This window comes from Pseudorasbora parva, chromosome 18, assembly GCF_024679245.1.
Source record: "Pseudorasbora parva isolate DD20220531a chromosome 18, ASM2467924v1, whole genome shotgun sequence".
NCBI lineage: Eukaryota > Metazoa > Chordata > Actinopteri > Cypriniformes > Gobionidae > Pseudorasbora > Pseudorasbora parva.
Window position 1 is genome coordinate 17,317,885 of NC_090189.1, and position 23,375 is coordinate 17,341,259.

Consider the following 23,375-nt stretch of genomic DNA (forward strand, 5'->3'; position numbering starts at 1 on the left):
CGTCAAGCGGACCCATACTCGAAAAAAACTCTCCGAAACTTGTGAGAAACCGGAAGGAGTATTTTTGAAACTGAAATACTCCATCAAACGTTCAAAATTAGTTTTTGAAACTTTGTCTATGTTTAGGATGGGAATCCAAGTCTTTAACGGTGTAAAAAGCTCAGTATGCATGAAACAGCATTTCACCCCCCCTTTAAGTAAATTTGCCTGTGAATGCTTTCTATAAATACAATATAGGTAGGTAATATATATATATATATATATGTGTGTGTGTGTGTGTGTGTGTGTGTGTGTGTGTGTGTGTGTGTGTGTGTGTGTGTGTGTGTGTGTATATATATATATATATATATATATATATATATATATATACATACATACATACATATATATATATATATATATATATATATATATATATATATATATATATATATATATATATATATACATACATACATACATATATATATATATATATATATATATATATATATATATATATATATATATATATATTCACACACACAATTTAATTAAAGTACAACTAGAAAGCCACTAGAAGGTTCTGGGGAGAACTGTCCTGTCAATCAATACATCCTTGAAAGGACCGGTTTAAAATAAGGATAGATGAAATGGTCAAATAGACAACGTTTATTGAACTGTCTTTCATTAAAAGAGTTGTACAACAGGAGCAGTACAGGGATAAGATTACATTCACTTACATACAAACCCTATAAGAGAACTGTGAAATTGCTGAATCCAAAATAATTACCTTTTTGAACATTATTTGAATGTCGTTCCTTTTTCAAAATGACAAAACATGACATGCATGCATATGTTTGAACAGTAGGTAGGAATGGACAAGCTAATAAAAAGAAAGGTGCTGGTCTCAATCTAACATTCAGCACTGTGTCCACATTGAGAAAGGGACTGTTTGAAGTATTAATTGAGGTTGTACAGTTCACCCTGAAGGACAGATGGCTTCCCTCATTAGCTGAGTTGACTTTCCTCACTCGCAGAGCTCCTGTCTGTCAGAGCAACATGGACTGAGGAAAAAACAAAAACATTATTCCTCTGAATCCTATTGGCCCCAAACTCAAAAAACTGAGGCAAAAAAGATTTCTAATGGCATCTATTGTGTGACCTCAAATCCCTCCAGACAAGCATTAACTGCACTATGTGAGGTGCAGTGATCTGTACAGTGGATTGTGAGGTTCTGTGTTTTTCGTGTAGAATAAATGAATGCAGAAAATGTCAAAAAAAAAAAAAAAAAAAAAGGAACCGTTTTTTCCTCTCACTGTGGTTTAAATCTAGTTGGCAAAAATAGGTTGCTCACTTTTTTATGAAATAGTGGATCACAAAAGTCATGGTTCGAATTATATTATGGTTTTTGAGTCACTGATTGGATCGTTTTTTGTATCAGCAAGAAAAAAAAAATATTTAGGCGGTGGGGGGTATCTTTACTTTACATTAATTACTCAAAGCACTCTAAGTACTCCGGTACTCAGACACAGAAAAAACTAATTTGGGGCAGTCGTGGCCTAATGGTTAGAGAGTCAGACTAGTAACCGGAAGGTTGTGGGTTTGAGTCTCAGGTCCGACAGGACCCCCAATTGTTCACTACTGTGTGTGTGCACTTGAATGGGTTAAATGCAGAGCACAACTTCCAAGTATGGGTCACCATACTTTAAGCACACATCACTTCACTTCACCTCACCTCACCTCCCTTCACTTCACTAACTAAAGTACAAACATTTTGAAAGGCAAAAGCAAGACCATCTAATTAAAAGTAAATTACAATCAACTGTTTTTGTTCATACGCTCTTAAGACATAACTGTGTTTACAAGAATACTTGCCAAGACAGGTATTTTGACATAATTGTGTCCATCGAAGTGTAAGAAGAGGAGAAAGAATAATCAATCTCAAATGCTGGAATGGTTTAAAATCTATTGAATGTGTAAACTGGCAAGACAAAATGTGCAAATTATAAAACTTTCACTCTATAGTTGTTAAACTTGCAATTAATCTGTGAATCACATGCGTGCTGAACCATGGGGCCTGGTCCGTATGGATCACGGATCAACTACGATCTGTTTAACCTCTAGTATGCAATGACAGTACTCCATTAAGTGTCTTTAAATCATGAGCAGATGGGAAGAGCACAAAATGCTTCTTTTTACAAGAATACAATAATCAAAAGACCAGCTCGGCTGTCAAAATAATGTAATTAAGGCTGATCCAACTTGTGGTTCTTATGGGTGGGAATTACATATGCATCTATGAGTGCCAACAAAAAAAATCTGGTTTGATTCAATATAGTGTAAATTGACATAATCTGTATATCGAAAGTGTGGAAAGAGTCTCCATTTAGGCCACAACCAAGAATTCACTGAATTCATGAAATATTTTGTGGTTTCATGCTATCTAAGCTACTATGACCGCTCAAAAGTGCTGATTTCACTTTTGTTACAGTGTTCTTGAATGTTTTCTTCACTTACCCAACCACAAACCAAGAAAGGGAAAACCATGTTTAGAGCAGAGCAAAGGATCCATCCCAAACTCATAAGAGTATGTCAATAAAGGTTAACTTCACCGCACAGTGTCATACTAGAACCGATCACAGCAACTCAAGATGAAGTAATAAGAAGGATGGTAAGGGGAAAAGTTGAGATCACTGGCAGAACATGCTACATATGGACTCAGGGCATGGCAAGGAAAGAGGACCACATGCTGCTGCTTCATGCCTGTCACACGTTCCCAGCCACACTGACCCTGTGTACTACAAAAGACCAGTACATGGTGTAAAGTTCTGTACATGTTATCAGACAGGCAACATTTTGCATATCAGTGAGAGATGTGACCTCAAGTCTTAGATTTGATCTTAAAGCCTCTGAAGAAAACAGGCATACTGGCAAGGCTTAGTGATCGACAGTGGCTACACTACATTTCATGACAGCAGGGTGGCTAACATAAGTGTGATAACAGTTTAATAATAGTATATTCTATATAATATTAATGTATTAATATCTGTAGTTACATTTATAATTACATTGTTGACACTTCCCTTACAGTTAACCCTATCCTTAAACTTAAACCCATACCACCACACCTGTCCCAAACCTCAACTCAATATTCGCAAAAGTATTTTGCAATACAATATGAACACAATAAGTACATTGGACTTATTTGTTGATGCAAGTACAAAGTAGTTAAGGCCACCTAACATAAAGTGGGACCAAGATAAATAATTTTGTGTAACCACTTGCCCTAAAAAAATGTTCAGTGTAAAGAAAGATTTTAATTCAATCTGTCATATGCAAATCTTTTGTGATGGCTGAATAAACCGAATGATGGTTACACATAGATTCTTGGAGCACCAAACTACTTGGTTGAGATGTTATATATTATTTGAGGATTCTACTGAATGTTAGTTAAATTTCCAAACCTGTCCATCATCTTGACTGAAAAGGTCGCTGGCTGCAGAGTTCAGAGAGGTACCAGGAGAGACAGGTGCCAATGGCAGTAGTTTGTCCCTCCTGAAGGCTCAGAGTGCTTTGGCCTGGGGCTTCACTACCCACAATGCCTCAGGAGAGATTGTAACATAGTAGCAACCAGTCAGGATGAAGTAAATCATTGCTGACATGATGTACATCCAAACATCTGATTGCTATTTGGCAAAAAGAGACACAGTCTGCTTGCGAAAACTGAACAATTTCATGCTTTGTCAGTTTTTGGATGAACACATTAAATATGGTAGAAAGTGACGGTAATGCTGGGAAATCCAGTAGGGCTGGATTGGATATGAAATCACAGATTATAATAACCCAGAATTAACAACCCTGCCATATGTATACCACTCCATTACCAACAGTAGTCAGTTCTGATCAGTGCATACCTGAATACACTAACCCTAACAGTGCTCAAGACCACAGTCGCTGGCTCAGGACCTGTTAACATGTCAAAATACAGAGGTGTTGGTAAAATAAATGCAATAGTTTGTGATGGAGCTCCCCTTCTGAACCACCCTTACATAATTTCAGAAACAGATCGGCCCACCATGTGCAATGTGTAGAAAACCAAAAAAAAACACCATGAAACTATATAAACAAATTTGAATGGTTCAAATTTTAATCCAGAGACTGCTAAGCATAGTCCTTCAGACAATTGCACAGTTTGTCAGTCCCTGTGTTCACAAAAATCACAAAAGAGTTAATTAAAAAAACAGCCCTGACTGTACTGTACTTAAGAGTCCTCATGGTTTCATTCAAACCTGCTGACCTTAAGCAGTATGAGTGAATGCGGTCTCTTTTTTAATGCTCTTTTGAAGTGGAGAGTCGCAGTCATATCTCACATTCAAGAGTAAACCCAACGAAAGTGCTTAATGAACATCATTAACCTTTCACAAAAGCACCTTAATTAGCACTTTCTACTTTTTATCTCTTCAAATGAAGCATGCACTTTACTTCAATAGCTGAAACACATGACAATATTATTGAGGACAATCAGCAGTCTTCTCATTCCCACTCTGTTTAGCGCCGCATATGGCACAATGTTGAGACTGAGAAACATCTCCAATCTAATAGAAACAGACACAGGGCTAATATGAATAAACCTATTGAAGCTACATGACTTTTGTAGGTTCTGTAGCACAGCAAAAAAAGAGAAGGGAAAAAAAACCTTTCATGCATATTTCCATTAAATCAGACAATGATATCACAGTCCAATTAAGAGAGCTCCAAGCGGCCTGATGAAAGTGCTTGTTAAACTGTGTCCCAGTGTATCATATCAGAGACCTTTCCATTATTAGACGGCAGTGTTGTGCTGGAATTGAACCATATTTATGGCTGTGAAAGGTCATGGGTCCGCATGGATGGGTAGTTTCATTAATTTGCTCATATTCACTGTTCCATCACTGGCAGTGCAGCGAGAGCTTGTGCTCTGGCTGTAGGTTTAACCTATATTATATTTGGCACTGAGATGAGTTTTAACATGAATCTGCATGTAAAGTGGGCTCACATGGCAGAGGGCTATCAAGATCTTGGAAAGAGGTCAGCAATCACTTGAGGCCATATCAGGCAGCTTCTAAAGTCGATACGGATCAGTGCAAGAGGCTGTTCATAGTGGAAATGTCAAAGGTTCACATATGGTCTCATATAGACAGTAAAGATGGCCCAATGCCCTGGGGCCAGTGGGAGAGTGTTTTGGGTTAGTTGATGGAATTCCTACATTTGTTGATAATGTGGGTCTTTTATGCATTATTGTTTTTAAAATGGACTTTGAATGGGTGCTTTCAAGACTGTCACTTGAATGTCAAGTCATTTTTCAATTATCAATAAAACCTCATCTAGATCTTGGTGATGAATCAGCAAACCTTGCCATAGTACTGTAAAATCAAATCAAAGAAAAGCAAATATTTTAGTACAGATGTACAAGATCAATACATGTAAGAATTTTCAGTGAATTTCAGCCTAACTGTCCCAAAACTCAGTGCAAACCTTATTGTTGAGCTCTGAAATAGAGCAGACAGTACCATAATTTTGCATGTTTCTTTGTTGCTCTCATGTATAAAAAACAAAGCAGTCCTCTCCACTGAGAGGCACCACTACATTTACAGTTTTAATGTTATAGCAAATCTCTAGTTTGGTTCCCAGGTTTAAATCCAGCCTGTGTCATATCTTGATCCTGTCCCTCTCCAATCACCAATGCCCTATAAAAACCCTTCATCAAACAAGGGTATAAAAAATAATACATGGTCCAGGATAAGAGTGGGTAATCTGATGAATGTTACATTTTGTAGTGTTGTAACCTTATTTTTCCTCTGTATTTAAATAAATCCATGCAACTTTCCGTTGACAAGACTCAAATACATACATGAGTGAACGAGAAGATATAGAGCAGGATGTGACATTAAGTAAGACAAGTTATTAAAAGTGCAATAAGTGCCTTGTTTTTGTTCGCTCTGAATTAAATATTGTCTATCCACACTTCATATCGGCTAAATAAAGCATGTCCACAAGCTAGGTTTCTTTAGGCTGCTCTTAAATTGAGACCATTTGAACTGTGACAGAGGCTCATCTCATCTCTTTTAGCACTTTGGGATTGTTTTTAACTATGAAAAGGGCTTTACAAATAAAATTTATTATTATTATTATTATTATTATTATTATTATTATTATTATCTCCATTTAGGCTCCACAGAAGTTTCGGACAAGCATTGTGAGAAATGTAATGTATGCAGTCTGCACTAACACGTTTTTGTCAAGCCATCCTCTGCAGATGAATGACACCTATCTGTCCTGCTACCTAATTATTCACAATTAATCAGCCAAGAATCGTGCCTGTCACCACACAACCCCCTCACTCTCCCTCACCCTCCTTCAACCTCCCTCACCCTCACTCTTCTTAACGCCCACACTGCCAGCATACCATGCTCCGGGCATGGCATTTCCATGGTATCAAAAAGAGCGTTTAACGCCTACCTATTTGTCCGAGGATGACTGCACCAGACTGACACTGTAGATCTGACTATGTGAATAAATAGATAAATAAAACTACATTTTAAACTACAATTATATTGAAATGCTAATAATTAATGCTGCATTCCATAAAAATCAGAACTTGGCATTCTCCCATCTCCCATTTAAAAATGACCACTGTAACAGAGCACTAGAACACCCAACTTTAAGACAGTCTGAGAACAACTGACTTCATGACAATTTCCAAGATGGCAACGACTAAAGAAATGTTATTGTCTGGCTGAGGTCAGAGAATTTCAAGTAATATGCCTGAAATGCTACTTGAATAAAGTTGGAAGCAGGAAATTTAAACTGGACTATTGCTACCGTTGACTTTGTCTTCAAAGTGGCATAATAAACTTCCTATGAAGCACAAAACAGTCTTCCTCAAGTTGAGGAAGACGCATAGAGCTTGGAAAACAAAAGCATTCATTATGCAAATGCATACAGGACCAGGGTTTGTAAAAAAAAAAAAAATTAGTTTACACAATCTACAACAGATATCTCACTTATTAAAACAATAACTTTATTATTAACAAACATTTTCAAAGCCGTAGAACTTTCAGTGCATATAAGAGCAAATAGAAAAAGGGCATAAACTTATTTTACAATTCTCATTAAAAGATGTAACAATAGAAGAAAACAAAGGATTTCATCTGTAAAATGTAATGCATTTCATTGTAAATAATTACAAAATAATTATATAGTAATCTAATGACTTTTTTGCACTAAAAATTTTGTTTATTTTTTAAGACTTTAAAAAAAACTAAAATTACAGATATATGATACCCAAAATATAACTTATAAATAATTTAATAATATAAATTTAGGTGTTCCAATCAAGCCCAGGGCCACAGGTGTATAGCACCTAGGCATGCAGACTGCTTTTACAAACATTTGTGAAAGAATGGGTCGCTCTTAGGAGCTCAGTGAATTCAAGCGTGGTACCGTGATAGGCTGCCACCTGTGCAATAAGTCAGTTTGTGAACTTTCCATTAGGAGTGTGAACCTACACTGGTCTCATGGTTTGCTTCGATTACAATTATCATCCCATCGATTGGGTTCAATTCGGTATTACGATGCATTGATGATGCACTGCATCCTCATTTATACAATTTTGTCAATAAACACAAGCAGTCAGTTATATGAACTGAACCTTTAATTTTACCTGCTCAAAGAAAACAAGCTTCTTAAATGTATCAAACATCAAACAAAACTCAAGTCTGGGCACAAAAATACACAAAAGTAAATTCTAAAAGCCACTTTAAGAAGTGGTCTGAGCCGCCTTACAGTCAAAACTAAAGTCTAAGAAAAGAATAAGTGCATTATAATTGGTTATGGTCTATCAATGAACAACTGGTACCGAACCGAATCCTCCTCATCTGCATCGCGATGCATCGAAGGAACGATTAATTTCGACACCCCTAGTTTCCATGGCCGAGCAGCTGCATCCAAGCCTTACATCACCAAGTGCAATGCAAAGCATCAGATGCAGTGGTGTAAAGCACGCCGCCAATGGACTCTAGAGCAGTGGAGACATGTTCTCTGTAGTGGCGAATCACACTTCTCTGTCTGTCAATTCAATGGAAGAGATTGGGTTTGGCAGTTGCCAACTTGCCAGGAGAACAGCACTTGAATTTATTTTAATTTTTTTTTTAAATCGGAGCAATAAATCAGAATTAAGCACTCAGGCTCTTTGTACAACACTTTATAAGGCACAACTGATAAGCAAATCAGCTCTAGGGTGAAGCTGAATCTTACTTCAAATAGATCAATCCATTGACCAATGCTGTCCCAGTCATGAGAAATCTTAACCATGTGAGCAATATCATGCTCATAGCCATACGAAATGGCTATATACATGATCAGGCATAATAGGTGAAATTAATAACACGGCACACAGCTTTATCACGGCACCTGAACATTTTGTCCTCAAAGTTGATGTGCTAGAAATAGGAAAAATGGGCAAGTGTAAGGATTTGAGGGAGTTTGACAAAGACCAAATTGTGATTTGTGATCATGTGGCTTGTGTGGTAAGGTCAAACAGACGAGCTATTGTAGCTCAAATTGCTCAAGAAGTTCAAGCCGGTTCTGATAAAAAGGTGTCAGAATAAACAGCGCATCACAGTTTGTTGTGTATGGGGCTGCATAGCCACACACCAGTCAGGGTGTCCATGCTGATCCCTGTCCACTGTCGAAAGCACCAACAGTAGCATCAGAACTGGACCATTGGTCTGATGAATCCCATTTTCTTTCACATCGCGTAGATGGCTGAGTGAGTATGCAGAGCTTACTTGAGGAACACATGGTACCAGGATGCACTATGGGAAGAAGACAAGCTGGCAGAGGCATTGTGATGCTTTGGACAATGTTCTGCTGTGAAACCTTGAGTCCTCCCATCCATGTGGATGTTACTTTGACATGTACCACCTACCTAAACACTGTTGCAAACCATGTCCTTTCATGGAAAAGGTATTCCCTGGTGACAGAGAATTTTTTTTTAGGAATTTTTTAGGTTTGAGGAATACAACGAGTTTGATATGTTGACTTAGCCTCCAAATTCCTCAGATCTCAATCAAATCAAGCATATGTGGGATGTGCTGAACAAACAAGTCCGATCTATGGATGCCCCACCTCGCAACTTGCAGGACTTAAAGGATCTGCTGCTAATCTTGGTGCCAGATACCATAGCACACCTTCATGGGTCTAGTGGAGTCCATGCCTTGAAGGGTCAGGGCTGTTTTGGCAGCAAAAGGGGACCAACAAAATATTAGGAAGGTGGTCATAATGCCTGATCAGTATATAAATCAGATGGGTTGCGGAGTTAATTTGCTTGAAAAGATTGTATTTGTGATTTTTTTTATTAATTAAAAACAAATTTCATATAATTTTTTTATCAAATTAATTTCAAGGATTATTACATACAAATGTACAATATAACGTGACATAAAATGAAAATACTTCCTAGAAATCACAAAAAATGATCATGATCCTGATCTAGTATTCACAAACAAAAGCAATTGGTTGAACAAAGCTGAGAACAATATCATGCACAATGTGACAACCTTATGAGAAGGTTAAATTTAGCTTGGAATAGTAGCATACCAAAGAACCTTAATAGCCACTGAACTAGGACTAAGTTATAAATGGTAATTTGATTAAAGTTACAAAAATAAACAAACAAATGTACATACGTACATATATGTACATACATACATAAATACACACACATATATATTTCTAGTTTTTAATTCATTTTTCCATGTATAGTTTACAGCATTAGTTGAAAGATTTAATTTTTCCTCTCTTTTTTGCCATGAAAATTTGCCATGTACTGTATATGATATAAATCCAAAATAATCATATTGGATCCAAATAGAATCAAATGGCAAGCTAGTGAATCAGAATTGAATCAAATCGTGAAATTTATGTCAATACACAGGCCTATACTGAAAACAAAACAAAACATGAAGAGTAAAAATGTGAGAAATATTAAGTAAACCTTGGATGTTTTAGAGATTAAAGCCCACCTTGTTTTATGCTAATTGCCATATATTATTTTTTTATGATTCAAAACACTTACTCTGCCAACTCCTCCAAGCTCCGGTACACATCATCTTCATTCAGTGCAGTGTCCTCTGATGGAAAGGGCCTGGGAGAGAGGGAAGAGAGAATTAAACAACGCACACAGAGAAGGAAAGGACATAGCATGATTCACTTCTCAACATCCATAATTCAACAGGTGGGTTTATTCATGAACACCTCCTCCATGATTGACATTTTAACAATATGACAGATGTTTCAAAGGCACTTATCTGATTTTTGACAGAATACGGTTGGAACAGTGAAAAGGCCATGGCAGGACTGAATGACAAAGGCTCTCGCAGTTTGACAGGAACACCTAAACGCAAACACCTCAGCCCTTTCTCAATAACTGCATGTAGGACTCCTCAGAGAGCTGACCTGCTGGGGTTTTAAATCCAGGGCTCATGAACATCCACCAGCCAATTAGAAAGCTGCAAATGGAGTACCGATCAATTATTCGATTAATGACATGGCTCTTCCTCTAGAGATCTCATCAAATCACTTAATCTCACACATTATGTGGGGCAAAAGGTGATATGCGGCATGCAAAAAACATGAGGCATGGAAAATAAAGTGATTTTGAGGCAAGCCATGTCACTTTCGTTTTAGTGTGTATAGGGTATGCCTCAAAGGGACAATATTTAATAGAGCTGATTCACACATTTGAATTATGCATTCTTTTCATACAATACAAAACACCATGGCTTTATTTAGCTCTTCGCATCATCTTTGGAAAGAGCCAAATATTATATACAATTACGTAAAATATTACACAAGCAAGAGTGTGTTATGGCCATATCACACCACAGATGGAACAAGCAGGCAAGGACGCAGCCTATCAAACAACTTACATTTTAGACAGAACATAACCGATAGTTCATCTGTTGTTGCTCTGTCACAAAAAAAGATCCAAACAAACCCACAGCATAATCCCTGAAACATTTTTTTTTCTTCTAATGTTTCAATGTACAAAGACATTGAATGCATGAAAACTCATGCATAGAGAATCTCGCTTGCTTGTTTCTGAAAGAATCATCATTTTTGAACAAATCAATTCGGTTGAGTAAATAACTTAATGACACACTTATGAGGATGGTCAGTTGTTTTGTTAATGAAAGAACCAACTCCAAGGTGGCGGTGCTGTTTAAATATCTAGAGCATCTGAAAACACTATCTACATATTAATCTGTCTATGATAAAAACACTCAGAATACATCAGCAACCAAACAGCAATTTGCAAAAAATTACACTTTACAATAAGGTCTTATTTGTTAACATTAGTTAATTAACTAACATGAACTAACCATGAGCAATAAATTAGTTACATTATTTATTAATCTTTGTTGGTGTTGGAAGGAGGCGGGGACCGGGAACATTTAAAAGACTTTAAAGGGTTAGTTCACCCAAAAATGAAAATTCTGTCAATAATTACTTACCCTAATACCTCCATTCATCTTCTTCAGATCACAAATTAATTTATTTTTGTTAAAATCCGATGGCTCAGACAGCCCTTCATTGACACCAATGTCATTTCCTCTCTCAAGACCCATAAAAGGCACTACAGACGTCGTAACAAAGCCCATCTCACTACAGTGGCTCTACAATCATTTTATGAAGCGACGAGAATAGTTTTTGTGCAAACAGTGATGGTGCCGTTTTCAAAACAAAGATTCGAACCTTTATGAATCAGTGTATCGATTCAGGATTCGGATCACCAATGTCACGTTATTTCAGCAGTCTGACAAGCGATCCAAATCATGAACCAATACACTGATTCATAACCGTTCAAAACTTTGTTTTGAAATCGGCCAATCACTATACAAGTCGTTATTTAGGTTTTTTTTTCACACAAAAACTATTCTCGTCGCTTCATAAAATTATTGTAGAGCCACTGTAGTGAGATGGGTTTTGTAATGACGTCTTTAGTGCCTTTTATGGGTCTTGAGAGAGGAAATGACATTGGTGTCAATGAAGGCCTTTCTGAGCTATTGGATTTCAACAAAAATATCGGAAGATGAACGGAGGTCTTACGGGTGTCGAACGACATTAGGGTAAGTAAATAATGACAGAATTTTCAAAGACGACTGCCACGCACAAACATAATAAACCAAACAAAACAAAGTCCAGGCCTGGTCCTCTCTTGTCCTTCACTGGTGTTGCATGTCCTTATATGCCTCCGAGCTCCCTCATGAGAGGACTCGAGACCAGTGTGCCTCGCAGGTGATGATCATCTCGCTCGCTCCTCCCATGTCTCTCGCTCAACTACCTTGCCACAATTTAATAACAACAGTAATAAATGCTGCATACATGCAGTTCATTATTAGTTCATGTTAACAAAAGTAGTTAACTAATGTTAACTAATGAAACCTTATTGCAAAGTGTTACCATTATGTTATAGTTATTATAGTTAGGGGTGGGCAATATCTCGATATTTAAAATATATCGAGATATTTTTTAAACTCGATATGGATTTTGACATATCGTATATATCGATATATTGTTTATATTTAATTCTGATTCCGCCACTTTGCCTTTTTGCATTCTCTGTGCTATGCTCGCGCGCCTCCCGCCTCGTTGCTTTTGTTCCCCCTCCCCTCGCGTGTTGTCTCATTGAACACGGCGGCGTCCGCAACTAGGATTGTTTATCATGTTGACAAGCGCGTGCGCTGTTCAAGACTCAGTTTAGAGACCATGATTTTACTTCTAACACAACTGCTTGCTAAAATTCATAAATAAATATTAATGTTCATAGTTCAAATCGCAAATTTCACCCACAGTCAGTGATTGACATGCGTGGTGCGAGACGCGGTCACAATCATGTCGATGAGTATAACTGATCGCATAGTTTTCGGTTAAAATGTCAAAATGATCGCATATTATTTGAAAACATAAAATTATTGCAATACCATTATTATTTTTGTCAGCTTTATCACGGGATTATGATGAATAGGTCTATTCGTGTTTTAACCAAGAGGGAAAACACGAGACATCCCGGGTGTCCTGAGACACAGTGCTCTTCTGTAAGTTGTATAACCTACCTTCTGACATTCATATTTCGTTCTGTAACTGGAAAAGAAGGGAATATCGGTTCATGTGTACATGATCCGCACGATGAGGCGCTCAGTCACGCTTTAGTAAAGAGCGCGACATCTACTGTTTGAATTTTGATACAAATTTAACAGGAAGTGGTGTTATGACAAAATCAGTTTATTTATATCTCAGTCATGCCCCCATCTTTCTGCAAAATGCTTACTGTTTACTTTAACTGTAATTGTGATTCATTAAACTGTGATTCATCTTTTGAAAGCATGAAATGAATGAAAAGAAGACTATATGTATTTTTTCTTTTATTTTACAGATAAATTTTCATTATTTATGTTATCAGGGAGTTTTTTTTTAAATGTCGCAAAAGCACTTTGTTCCTACATGAACTGACTACCTCTTTGCACTTCAATAAAAAAAAAGACTTTATGGTATTCTTTGCTGTAGTTTTTAGGGGGTTATTTTTCCTGTAAAGATATTGATATATATATCGTATATCGAGATATATTTTTTACTCTATATCGCCCAGCCCTAATTATAGTTATGCACAAGCATAGAGCATTGACATTTTCTTCAGAAAATGTAAGAATAAAGTTCAACCTCATGTTGACAGAGGGCCATCTCTTCAATCATAACTACGCTGTATTACTGTCTCCATGGAGCTGTCAAACAGCAGTGATGGAGAGAGAGCGGGAGAGGAATATAGAGCTATAGGGTAGGAAAGACTCTGACCTTGAGTCATATTAACTAGAGGGCTTTAACACATTATCTAAGCAAAATGTCACTTGTTTTTTTATTTTTATTTTGAGGTCAGATGCAAAAACAGCCCCCCCTTCTTAACCAAAACTGACACTGGACATCCTCACCCAAACAACAGCAGGCTAACAAACACATGCTCTGACAATGTGACCAACTCCTCACCTCGCACCTCCCAACACTCGGGGATGCTATACTTTCTGATGGACAGAGAGAGAGAGAGAGAGAGAGAGAGAGAGAGAGAGAGAGAGAGAGAGAGAGAGAGAGAGAGAGAGAGAGAGAGAGAGAGAGAGAGAGAGAGAGAGAGAGAGAGAGAGAGAGAGAGAGAGAGAGAGAGAGAGAGAGAGAGAGAGAGAGAGAGAGAGAGAGAGAGAGAGAGAGAGAGAGAGAGAGAGAGAGAGAGAGAGAGAGAGAGAGAGATGCTCTCTGACAGCTAACAGAACACAGCACCATTAGCTTTAACATAACATTAAAGCTGCTGCCAGTCAACCCAATAGTCGGATATAGACCATATGGCCGTGTATACATCAAATCAACACACATGCAATTCTTATATGTATAAAAATAGACATGAATAGAGCGCTTAACTGTGGGGGGTTGCGACCACCTAAGGACTCTAAAACACATGCAATCAAAGGTAAAAAGATTTTTGAAAATGTCACCATGACAAGCTCAATTGTAGATGGCATCCACAACATTCATTTTCTCCTCATTATAATGCGTCAGTCATTGTCAGGAGAAAAACAACCTCCAAATAAATGCATTACGTCTTTAAGGTGAAAGTATAAATGTTTTGCTCAGATGTATTTCATTAAACAAGGCTTTGTGATGAGAGACTACAACCATTCTGAACTCATCATAACACAAAGATGCTGTATCGCATGATGGAATAATTGCTGATAGCAAAATAATTAGCCTGTTTACAAGGCTTCATCAAAAGAATCGCTAATTAAACATCTTGGTTCAAAAGGACTTCATCCTCATCTGCTTCAGATGTGTTTATAATAAAGAAGGTTAAACCTGCTCACAAATGTCATGCTAATTAATTACGCGAATTAAACACTGCTTCCTGCATCTCCTGTCAAAGCAAAGGTAAACCAGCTTCTCTAGTTACCGTTTCTGTCGTATGTAAGAGCGCTTTGAGATGTAATTAATTACAGTTAAATAAATACCATTGTTTGCTCATCTTAACTGTCTGTCATCTTAAATGACATCTAACTCAAATAACATTCTGCTTGGATCTAACTGGAATTTATTTTAAATGATGGATCATTTCAGGTTCATCTAAAGTCTTTCATTTCTTAATAAACCACCAGGTATCATTAGCAGCATACATGCACACTGTACATTGAAAACCATACCACACACTCATGTACAGGAACATAAACATGAACAAACACACTTTTTATACTAATATCCCCCCCACCCCACCCCCCTGACGCCAGGCTTGACGCCAGTGTTTTTTGCTAGTTTCAGCCCGATGCAGTTATCATTTTCACAATAAGTGCCACGTTGTTTAAATAGCAAATGCACTCACAAACATCTGGTGGTCTAAAAATGAGGCGTGTTCAGGCACTTTGTTGGTGCATAGTTTTTTTGAGGCACCTGAACAAACATTAACATTAACATATTATTTAAAGGGCACATTAGTGCATGCACTCTGCTTATTACACACACATTTTTAAATATTAAAATAAAAAGGATTCCTCTCTGGAGAAGCATTCAGTCTTTCTGCTATTCAATTCCGCCATGTAAATTGCAAATCCACCATGGTGCAAGCACAACTGGGTTTTAAAGGGAATGGGAGAAGAGACTCTGACTTGCACCCAAAACACACCCATGACTCATTAAGAGAATAGGTTCAACCCTTTTGGACTGTTTTTTTTCCATCATTAGCAAAAATGGATTCAGACATGCATGCCCTAAGCGCACTTGCGCAGTGCACTTTAAACCATGCGCTCAGATCGTTAAAATAGGTCCCTAGGAGCACATTTGAAAACATATTTTGGGGGGGAAGAACAATGCAAATTTATCAAAAAATGTGTTTTAGCTTAAGAAAATATAAGGAGACATTATAAGGAAAATACAAAAAGCTTAAAATAGGTTTTTAAATATTTCTGTGTCAAACTTTATTAATAATAATGTAATTATGGTATTAGTGATCAAATTTTCATATCGCAATGATTGCTAAATCTTTTATCATGGTGGTATGATCACATATTGAATTATGTTAGAATTATGTTAGAATAAATTGTTGTCCCCCAAAAAGTTACGTTTTCTCTTACAATAAAACAATAAAAAACATATATAAATGCAAACAAATTTTTCAAACAGATACAAAACAATACAAAACAAAAAAACAATACACTTTATAGGAAGGTCCCCTTAGTTAGTGTTATTAATGCATTAAGTATAGGCTAACATTAATGAGCTATAGCTCCATTTGTTACAGTAGTTATTATCTTTGTTATCAATTATTAATTTTAATTGACTTATTAGTAAATGTTGAAATTAACATGAACTAAGATTAATACATGTATTTTTTTAATGTTACTTCATGTTAACCAATGTGGTTAACTACTAATGGAGCCTTATTGTGAATTGTTACAGAACAACACAAGAGAATCAGACCTTTCCAATCAATATGGGAATGTTTTAGGTCAGAAAATATTCACCCTTTGAAGTAAACACCACAGCACCGAATACAAAAATCAAAAGACTGTATCGCCGTTTTTCCATAACCAAATCGAAATCCTCTTAAAAAAAGACATTTTATACTATTTAAGATATTTAATCAAATTGTATTCGCACATACATTTTACAGTTCATACAGTTATTTTTAGTTGCGAGTGAAATGCTCTCACTGTCAAGACCTGCATACAAAAATTCATCAGCTGTGACAAAACTGATCATCTGAAATCAGAATAATATGAAAGCTGCTACCATCCCTCAGTGATAATACAGCCTGAAACACATCAGACCAATACTTGTTTTAATTGATTTTGCAGACACATCAAACTATTTTCAATTCCATTTATGTCCAAGAAAACAGTATCCTTGGGTTTTTATCTCACAGAAACAGATATTTGCTCTCTATTCTGAGAGCAACGGCTCAGAAGAGCTTGAAGAATATTGAAACATCTGAACCGTTCAGTAGTTTGCTCCATGAAGTGAAGGGGAAAAAAGAAAAAAAACTGATTCATTTTCTGGTTACACAAGATTAGAAAACATACCGCAGTATGATTACAAAACCAGCTAAAGCTCCTCATTCATGCTGAAAGTGTCTAAATCAACTATACATCACACTCACACAGAAGCAGCAGCATTCCAACCATTTAATTTGATTGCTGGTGGGTATCTCTACCGTTCATATGATATGACAACATGTTGTTAAGATCCCATTTTGCACTTATTTATTACAATACATTTGAGCTTGTCCGTAAATTCTTAAGTATTGCATGATAAACATTTATTTATTTTTGTACTAGTATTAATTTTCTTTATTTTGCATAGTTTTTAAATGAACTTTTGAGGTTAATGCTTTAGAAATAAAAATGGACTTGTTATTCTAATAAAATACACACAAAAAAATTCAGTGATTCATTGCTACTCCAGTAGGTGGTGACAAATGACTGCCTTTATGAAAGTCACTGAATCATTAAAACGATTTGTTCAAAACCAGTGACTCAGTCGTTCATTCAATCAAACTGATTTGTTCAAAAACATGAATTCATTGAGGAAAAAAGCACACATATACACAAAGTAACTGGATATACACCGATCAGACATAACATTATGACCGGTGAAGTGAATAACCCTGATTCTCTCTTAATCACGGCACCTGTTAGTGGGTGGGATATATTAAGCAGCAATTTTGCCATCAATGTAGATGTGTTAGAAGTAGGAAACATGGGCAAGTGTAAAGATTTAAGCAACTTTGACAAGGGCCAAATTGTAATGGCTAGATGACAAAGGACCTCCAAAACTACATCTTTTGTGGGGTGTTCCTGGTCGGCAGTAGGGATGCACTGATACCATTTTTTCAGAACCGATCGGATATGAAAAATTCTGAGTATCGGTCGATACCGATACTAAACTGATACCAATCTGATACTAATGCAGTTTTGTTTAAAAATTGTATGTACAAATTTTTTTTATCTTCTATTCAGAAGACAATGCTGAATAAATTCGTATTTTTGTTATTTTTGGACCAAAATGTATTGTCGACGCTTCAAAAGAGTCTAACTAACCAACTGATGTCACAGATGGACTACTTTGATGATGTTTTCATTACCTTCTGGACTTGGACAGCAAGTGGGCATACACTTACATTCAAAGGACAGAAAGGCCTCGAACTAAATCTAAAATACCTTAAACTGTGTTCCGAGGCTGAACAGAGGTCTTACGGGTGTGGAACGACATTGGGGAGAGTCATTAATGAAAGAAATTTCCTTTTTGGGTAAACTAACCCTTTAATGTTGTTTATTAAAAACCTTGTTTATTAAAAGCAATAATAACCCTTTCAATCTTGCTATGGTGTATAAAGGCGGAGCAAGTTACATTTGACAAGATTATAAAGAAAAACTTTCTTTAAATAATGTGGCCTGTTGTAAAATAAACTAGAAATATGCATTTAGAAAAGAATACAATAAATATTTTTTACAACTAGAGATATGCATTTAGAAAAGAATACAATAAATATTAATTTAATTTTTTTTAAACTAAGTTTTAATATGATAACATTTTATAATATAAAATATTATTCTAAATTCAAGACTAAAATCTCTCCTGATAGCCCTTATTTCTTTACTCTCAATAGTAATGTCTCTGATTTCTCATCATCCGAGTAAAACTGCAAGCAAAAGGTACGATTATATTGATCTTCTATAAAAAGCAGGAGTCCAGTAATCCCTCAGTATTCAAAGCAGCCCAGAGCCCCTGATCCTGTTGGCTCATACTGGAATACCACTGCGAGGATGATCAGAGAAGAACATCTATCTGATAACTCCACCAGCAGACTAGCATGGTTTTCTCTCAGGACTTGATAAAGACGTGAGTGAGATACAGGGCTTTCACATTGCAAAGAAGAGCAGTGTCCATCACTAAAGAATCAATAAAGCAGAAAGCTGAGTGGATGCGGGGGATTATCTGATGCTTACAAGAAGCTTCAATCTGCTCCGCAATCTCAGTCTTCTTTCAAAAACCAGGAACAAAACCATTCATGTACTGCACATTATGCTTTGTCATTCTTTTGTTATGCTTGTCTCTGTTTAAGACATTGACAACATCGCGCATCCATAATGCATAGCAATCAGCTTGTATCTGTATATGGATGAAGGTGAACTGTGCGCGTTTAAAGCATATGGTGCGTGTATGACTGTTATGTACAATGGCTGATGTAGCTAGTGCATATTTAAAGTGCACAGCATGTCATTATTCATGAAAGGTCATTGTTCACATGTGAGTGGGACATTCTGTACATGTGAGAGATAAAAGCACATGTAGTCTGTTGGAAATAAGTGTGTGTGTAAGAGAAACCGTGCCTATGTCTCCAGTAAACTGCTAATCTTTAAAGATGCTGTCCGTAACTTTTTGTGTTCAAGATTTACAAAAATTGTATAATGAGAATGTACAACATGAATCCAAACCGTGTTACTCTCTATCATTATGGGACACTTATAATAAGTGTTTATATTGGGACTATTTTAGACTGGTGTGGTAGGAACCGCCGCGGAGGAGCACAGTCCCTGCGTGACTCGCCATAGAGATACAAAAGAGAGAAGTAGCTCTGACTGCAATGTTCTGTTTTTTAACCGCTAGAGCGCAAAAAGTTACAGACTGCAGCTTTAAAGTTTTATTACCATTCAGGTTGATGTTAAATCCAAATCACCAAGGGTGACAACCTTTAGCCGCATTTCCACCGCAGAAACTTTCCCCAGGAACTAGGGACTTTGATTACTCTGTTACTCTGTGTGTTTTGACCAAACGGCTTGTGAGTTTATTCAAAGTTCCTGTGAAAAAAGTTCCTAGACAAACTGTTCCGGGTAATGTAGGTGGAAACAGAGCTTTTGACACCTATTTATGACAACATCATTTATGAAAAATACATAACTATTTGTGTTGAAATAAAAAAAATAGTTTAGCCTTTCTAATTAAAGAATTCAAGTATCAGAGAGATTATAAATGTATATCTGTATATCAAAAAATGCATAAAATGCAGATATTGACTCTGCAGGCAGAGTTTATAAATACACTGTCAGAAAAAAATTTGAATGTACGATTAACTTTTACAGGTAAGTACAATATTGTGCAAATATTACATTTTAAGGGTACTGCCTCCATGACAAGCTGCCCTTTTTTGAGAGTTACTTATTCAGTTATTTCTCTTGTCAACTGAATCAAACCTCTTGTTTGAAATTTGCATGATGCACAGAGTTTTGGCCTATATGCTGAATGTTACAAATCAGTTACTTATGAAATATTAAGTCAGTTTCACGAGTATGTCAATGGGAGTGAGTAGGGCAGTTAGATTTTGGATAGGAGCTACTGAGTTCCTGGTTCTGAACAATGCAGCACACAAATACAGTAAAAACAGTAAAATGTACCTGCATATAAACCATTTATTGATAAATACAATTTGAGTGGAATTTAAAGTAGTACTTCACAGCTGGGAAGATGAATGTTTATTTAATTTGGGTCATTTATGTAGTAGAAATGTGATTTTTATTTTTTTTTATTTTTTTTGGTTGGTGCCTTCTAGACTGAAAAAAGTCTGAAAATGTATTTTTGGCTCATGTGGATGAAAAACAACAACTCCCAGAATGCACTTACTTCACAGCCCTACGAGGCCACTCCTGAGGCAAGGCTACCAGTGATGCGTGGGTCAATGTATAAACAATCCGCACCTGACCAACATTTTCAACTATCCCACCTGCAACTCGGACCGCAAAAAAAACAAAAAACATATTGTACCCGAAACGCATTTTTTAAAAAGTAGTATAAATGCTCATAGAAGCGTTTCCAGGCAAAGTAGAATAGGAAAAGATGTTTATATGTCATTTTGACACAAATATTAATAAATGACATGACATGTTGAAAGTCTCTAAGTTTTGACATAAATGCAGATATAACTTAGACTGACAAGCCAGACCCACATCAAGATGTTTGGTCTGCAAACTCACCAATGAGGGCTCAATCCGAGGGGCAGATAAATGGTTGTCTTTAAAACTCCCTCTTCACACAAGTGGATAGCGCTACAACAAACCAGAGCAACGTGAAGCAGAGCTAGTAGATTAAACTTTCACCGTATTCGGTCGGCAAAACTCTGAACACATCTTCCCTTCTTAAGAATGACTTCCATGTCGTTCTTTGTTCTTTTCTCAGAGAAAAGCTTAACTCAAAGTCTTCCAGAGTCGCGGTCAAAGTTGATTTGAAAGCCCGTCAGCCTCTGTGTTTACAAGTAACACGCAAGCGCAACTCGGCCGCCATTATGTTAAGCCCCACCCACCGACTCTATACACAGTGTGATTGGCCTGACCAGAGTTTGGTTTTTACAGCTCAGACGTGTATTGAGAGTTGCTAGACAATACCTGTGGCAGATTAGATTTGCTGCCGCTAGGGTGCATCTAGATTTCTAGACTAGATATAACTGTAATGTAAATAAATAGCCTAATAATAATAATTATCAATTTTCAAATATTGCAAGTCAATACAGAACAAAATATTCTGTAGCCTATTTTACCGTCAATTCCATGTATAGTCAATACTGCCGACGTTCTTTGCTGTATCAGTAGGCTACATATTTAACATGAAGTGTACATGAAGTATTATAGGCCTTCCCTGTACTTCAGCCCGCTGGTCAGACACGCTTCTGATGTGCAAAAGCATATAAAAAACTCCACGCAGCTGACATTCAACAGAAACGCCACGCTTGCAGTGTGTCACCGGCCTAATCTTTGTTTCATATCAAAAGCAGGTTTGTTCATTTGACGAGAGATTGACTTGGCCAGCGTGAAAGCGTGAGACAGAGCCTAAAAGCGTGAGAATCCCGCCAAATGCATGAGAGCTAGCAACCCTGTTAATATTTACAACCAAGCAGATAGCGCAGATACTATGGAATACTATAAAGAAAAAATACTATGGTAGTCAATGGTTGCACTAACTGCTTGGTTACAAACATTCTTCAAAATATCTTCTTTTTTTGTTGAGCAGAACAAAGAAACTCATACAGGTTTGGGAACAACTTGAGGGTGAGTAAATGACAGAATTTTCATTTTTGGGTGGACTGTCCCTTTAAGGCCGGGTTCACACTGCACACGTTAGAAGAGCGTAAGCAGCACGTGTTTTTTCGGGCACCCATGTTAACAGATTAGAGCATTCACACTGCACTCAGAGGCGGTGCGTCGCAGGAGGAGAGCAGAAGCGACAGTGCTGATATCGTTTCGCCAGAGAGTCTATTTTTGCTGCGCTTCTCACGCTGAATTAAAGCCACAGTGGATTGTTCTAGTTTAAATTGACCTGATTAACATGAAAAATAACACATTTCACCATGAAATCATGTAGTGAAGTATTCAATGTGTTTTACAATTACTGTATGACATACAATACATGACATACATGAAAACACTGCCAGAAGTTTTTGCCAAGCTTCAATGGCCCGTTCAAATGATTAAAACTAGAGGCATATCTTAACTTAAAGGTTAATTTTATCATGTAAACTACCTATACATCATGTTATTTGCATATGTGTTTGGGACAGAGGAGAACACGGTCGCATTTTCAGCAGATAGCCTATACATAGCCTATATGCTGCCCCTCACAAATGAAAGCACGAGACAGACATGGGTTGGAGGAGAACACCGGAAAAGTGACAAAATGGACAATATTTGTCTGCATTTGCAATACACAAGCCGCGGTTCAGCTGCACGAGACAAACGCTGCCAGTGTGAAAGCACAACGGGCGCGCGGGTGGCTCCCGCTCTCCATACGCACTGCTTCTGCCCTGCCAACGCATTGCTTGCGCGTGTGGTGTGAAGCCGGCGTAAGAGAGCAGCAGTTCATGCTGAGAAGGGGGAAACCAGAGATCACGATAACAGGTGCTGAACTAATGACTTACACTTTGCCCTTCCTTGTTCCTGCTTCTCAGTATAAGACCTTATTATTGAAGCAGGACCTCCATGTGTAAAAGCGATGGTTTACATAGAAAGGAGTGAGTGACTTAAAACAGGCTAGATGTATAATAAACAAAGTACACAAAGAATAAATACAGAAAAACACATTTCTGTTATGATCATGTAAGGCAGGAAAGCTCAAAGGAAGAGGATGTGGTCACAGCTGAAAAAACAGCCATATAAACAAGGTTTTATTGTGGGTAATGTCACAGTGTCCCTCCATGAAGCAGCACTCTGTATCTTGAGATGGCTAATTAATTAACAGACATTCAGAATAACCATTAACCAAAGCAGTCAAAGTGCAAA

At 37.1% G+C, this 23,375-nt stretch overlaps 1 protein-coding gene across 7 annotated transcripts in view; it reads right to left on the reverse strand.

Annotated features, from left to right (window-relative positions):
* The window catches only part of vav2 (vav 2 guanine nucleotide exchange factor), a 216,519-nt gene that overhangs the window by 39,858 nt on the left and 153,286 nt on the right, over nucleotides 1-23,375 (reverse strand). For all 7 annotated transcript variants that reach the window (XM_067422961.1, XM_067422959.1, XM_067422958.1 and 4 more), the window contains exon 4: nucleotides 10,100-10,168. In XM_067422961.1, the coding sequence (XP_067279062.1) occupies nucleotides 10,100-10,168 (69 nt within the window). The remainder of the gene's footprint in view (nucleotides 1-10,099; nucleotides 10,169-23,375) is intronic.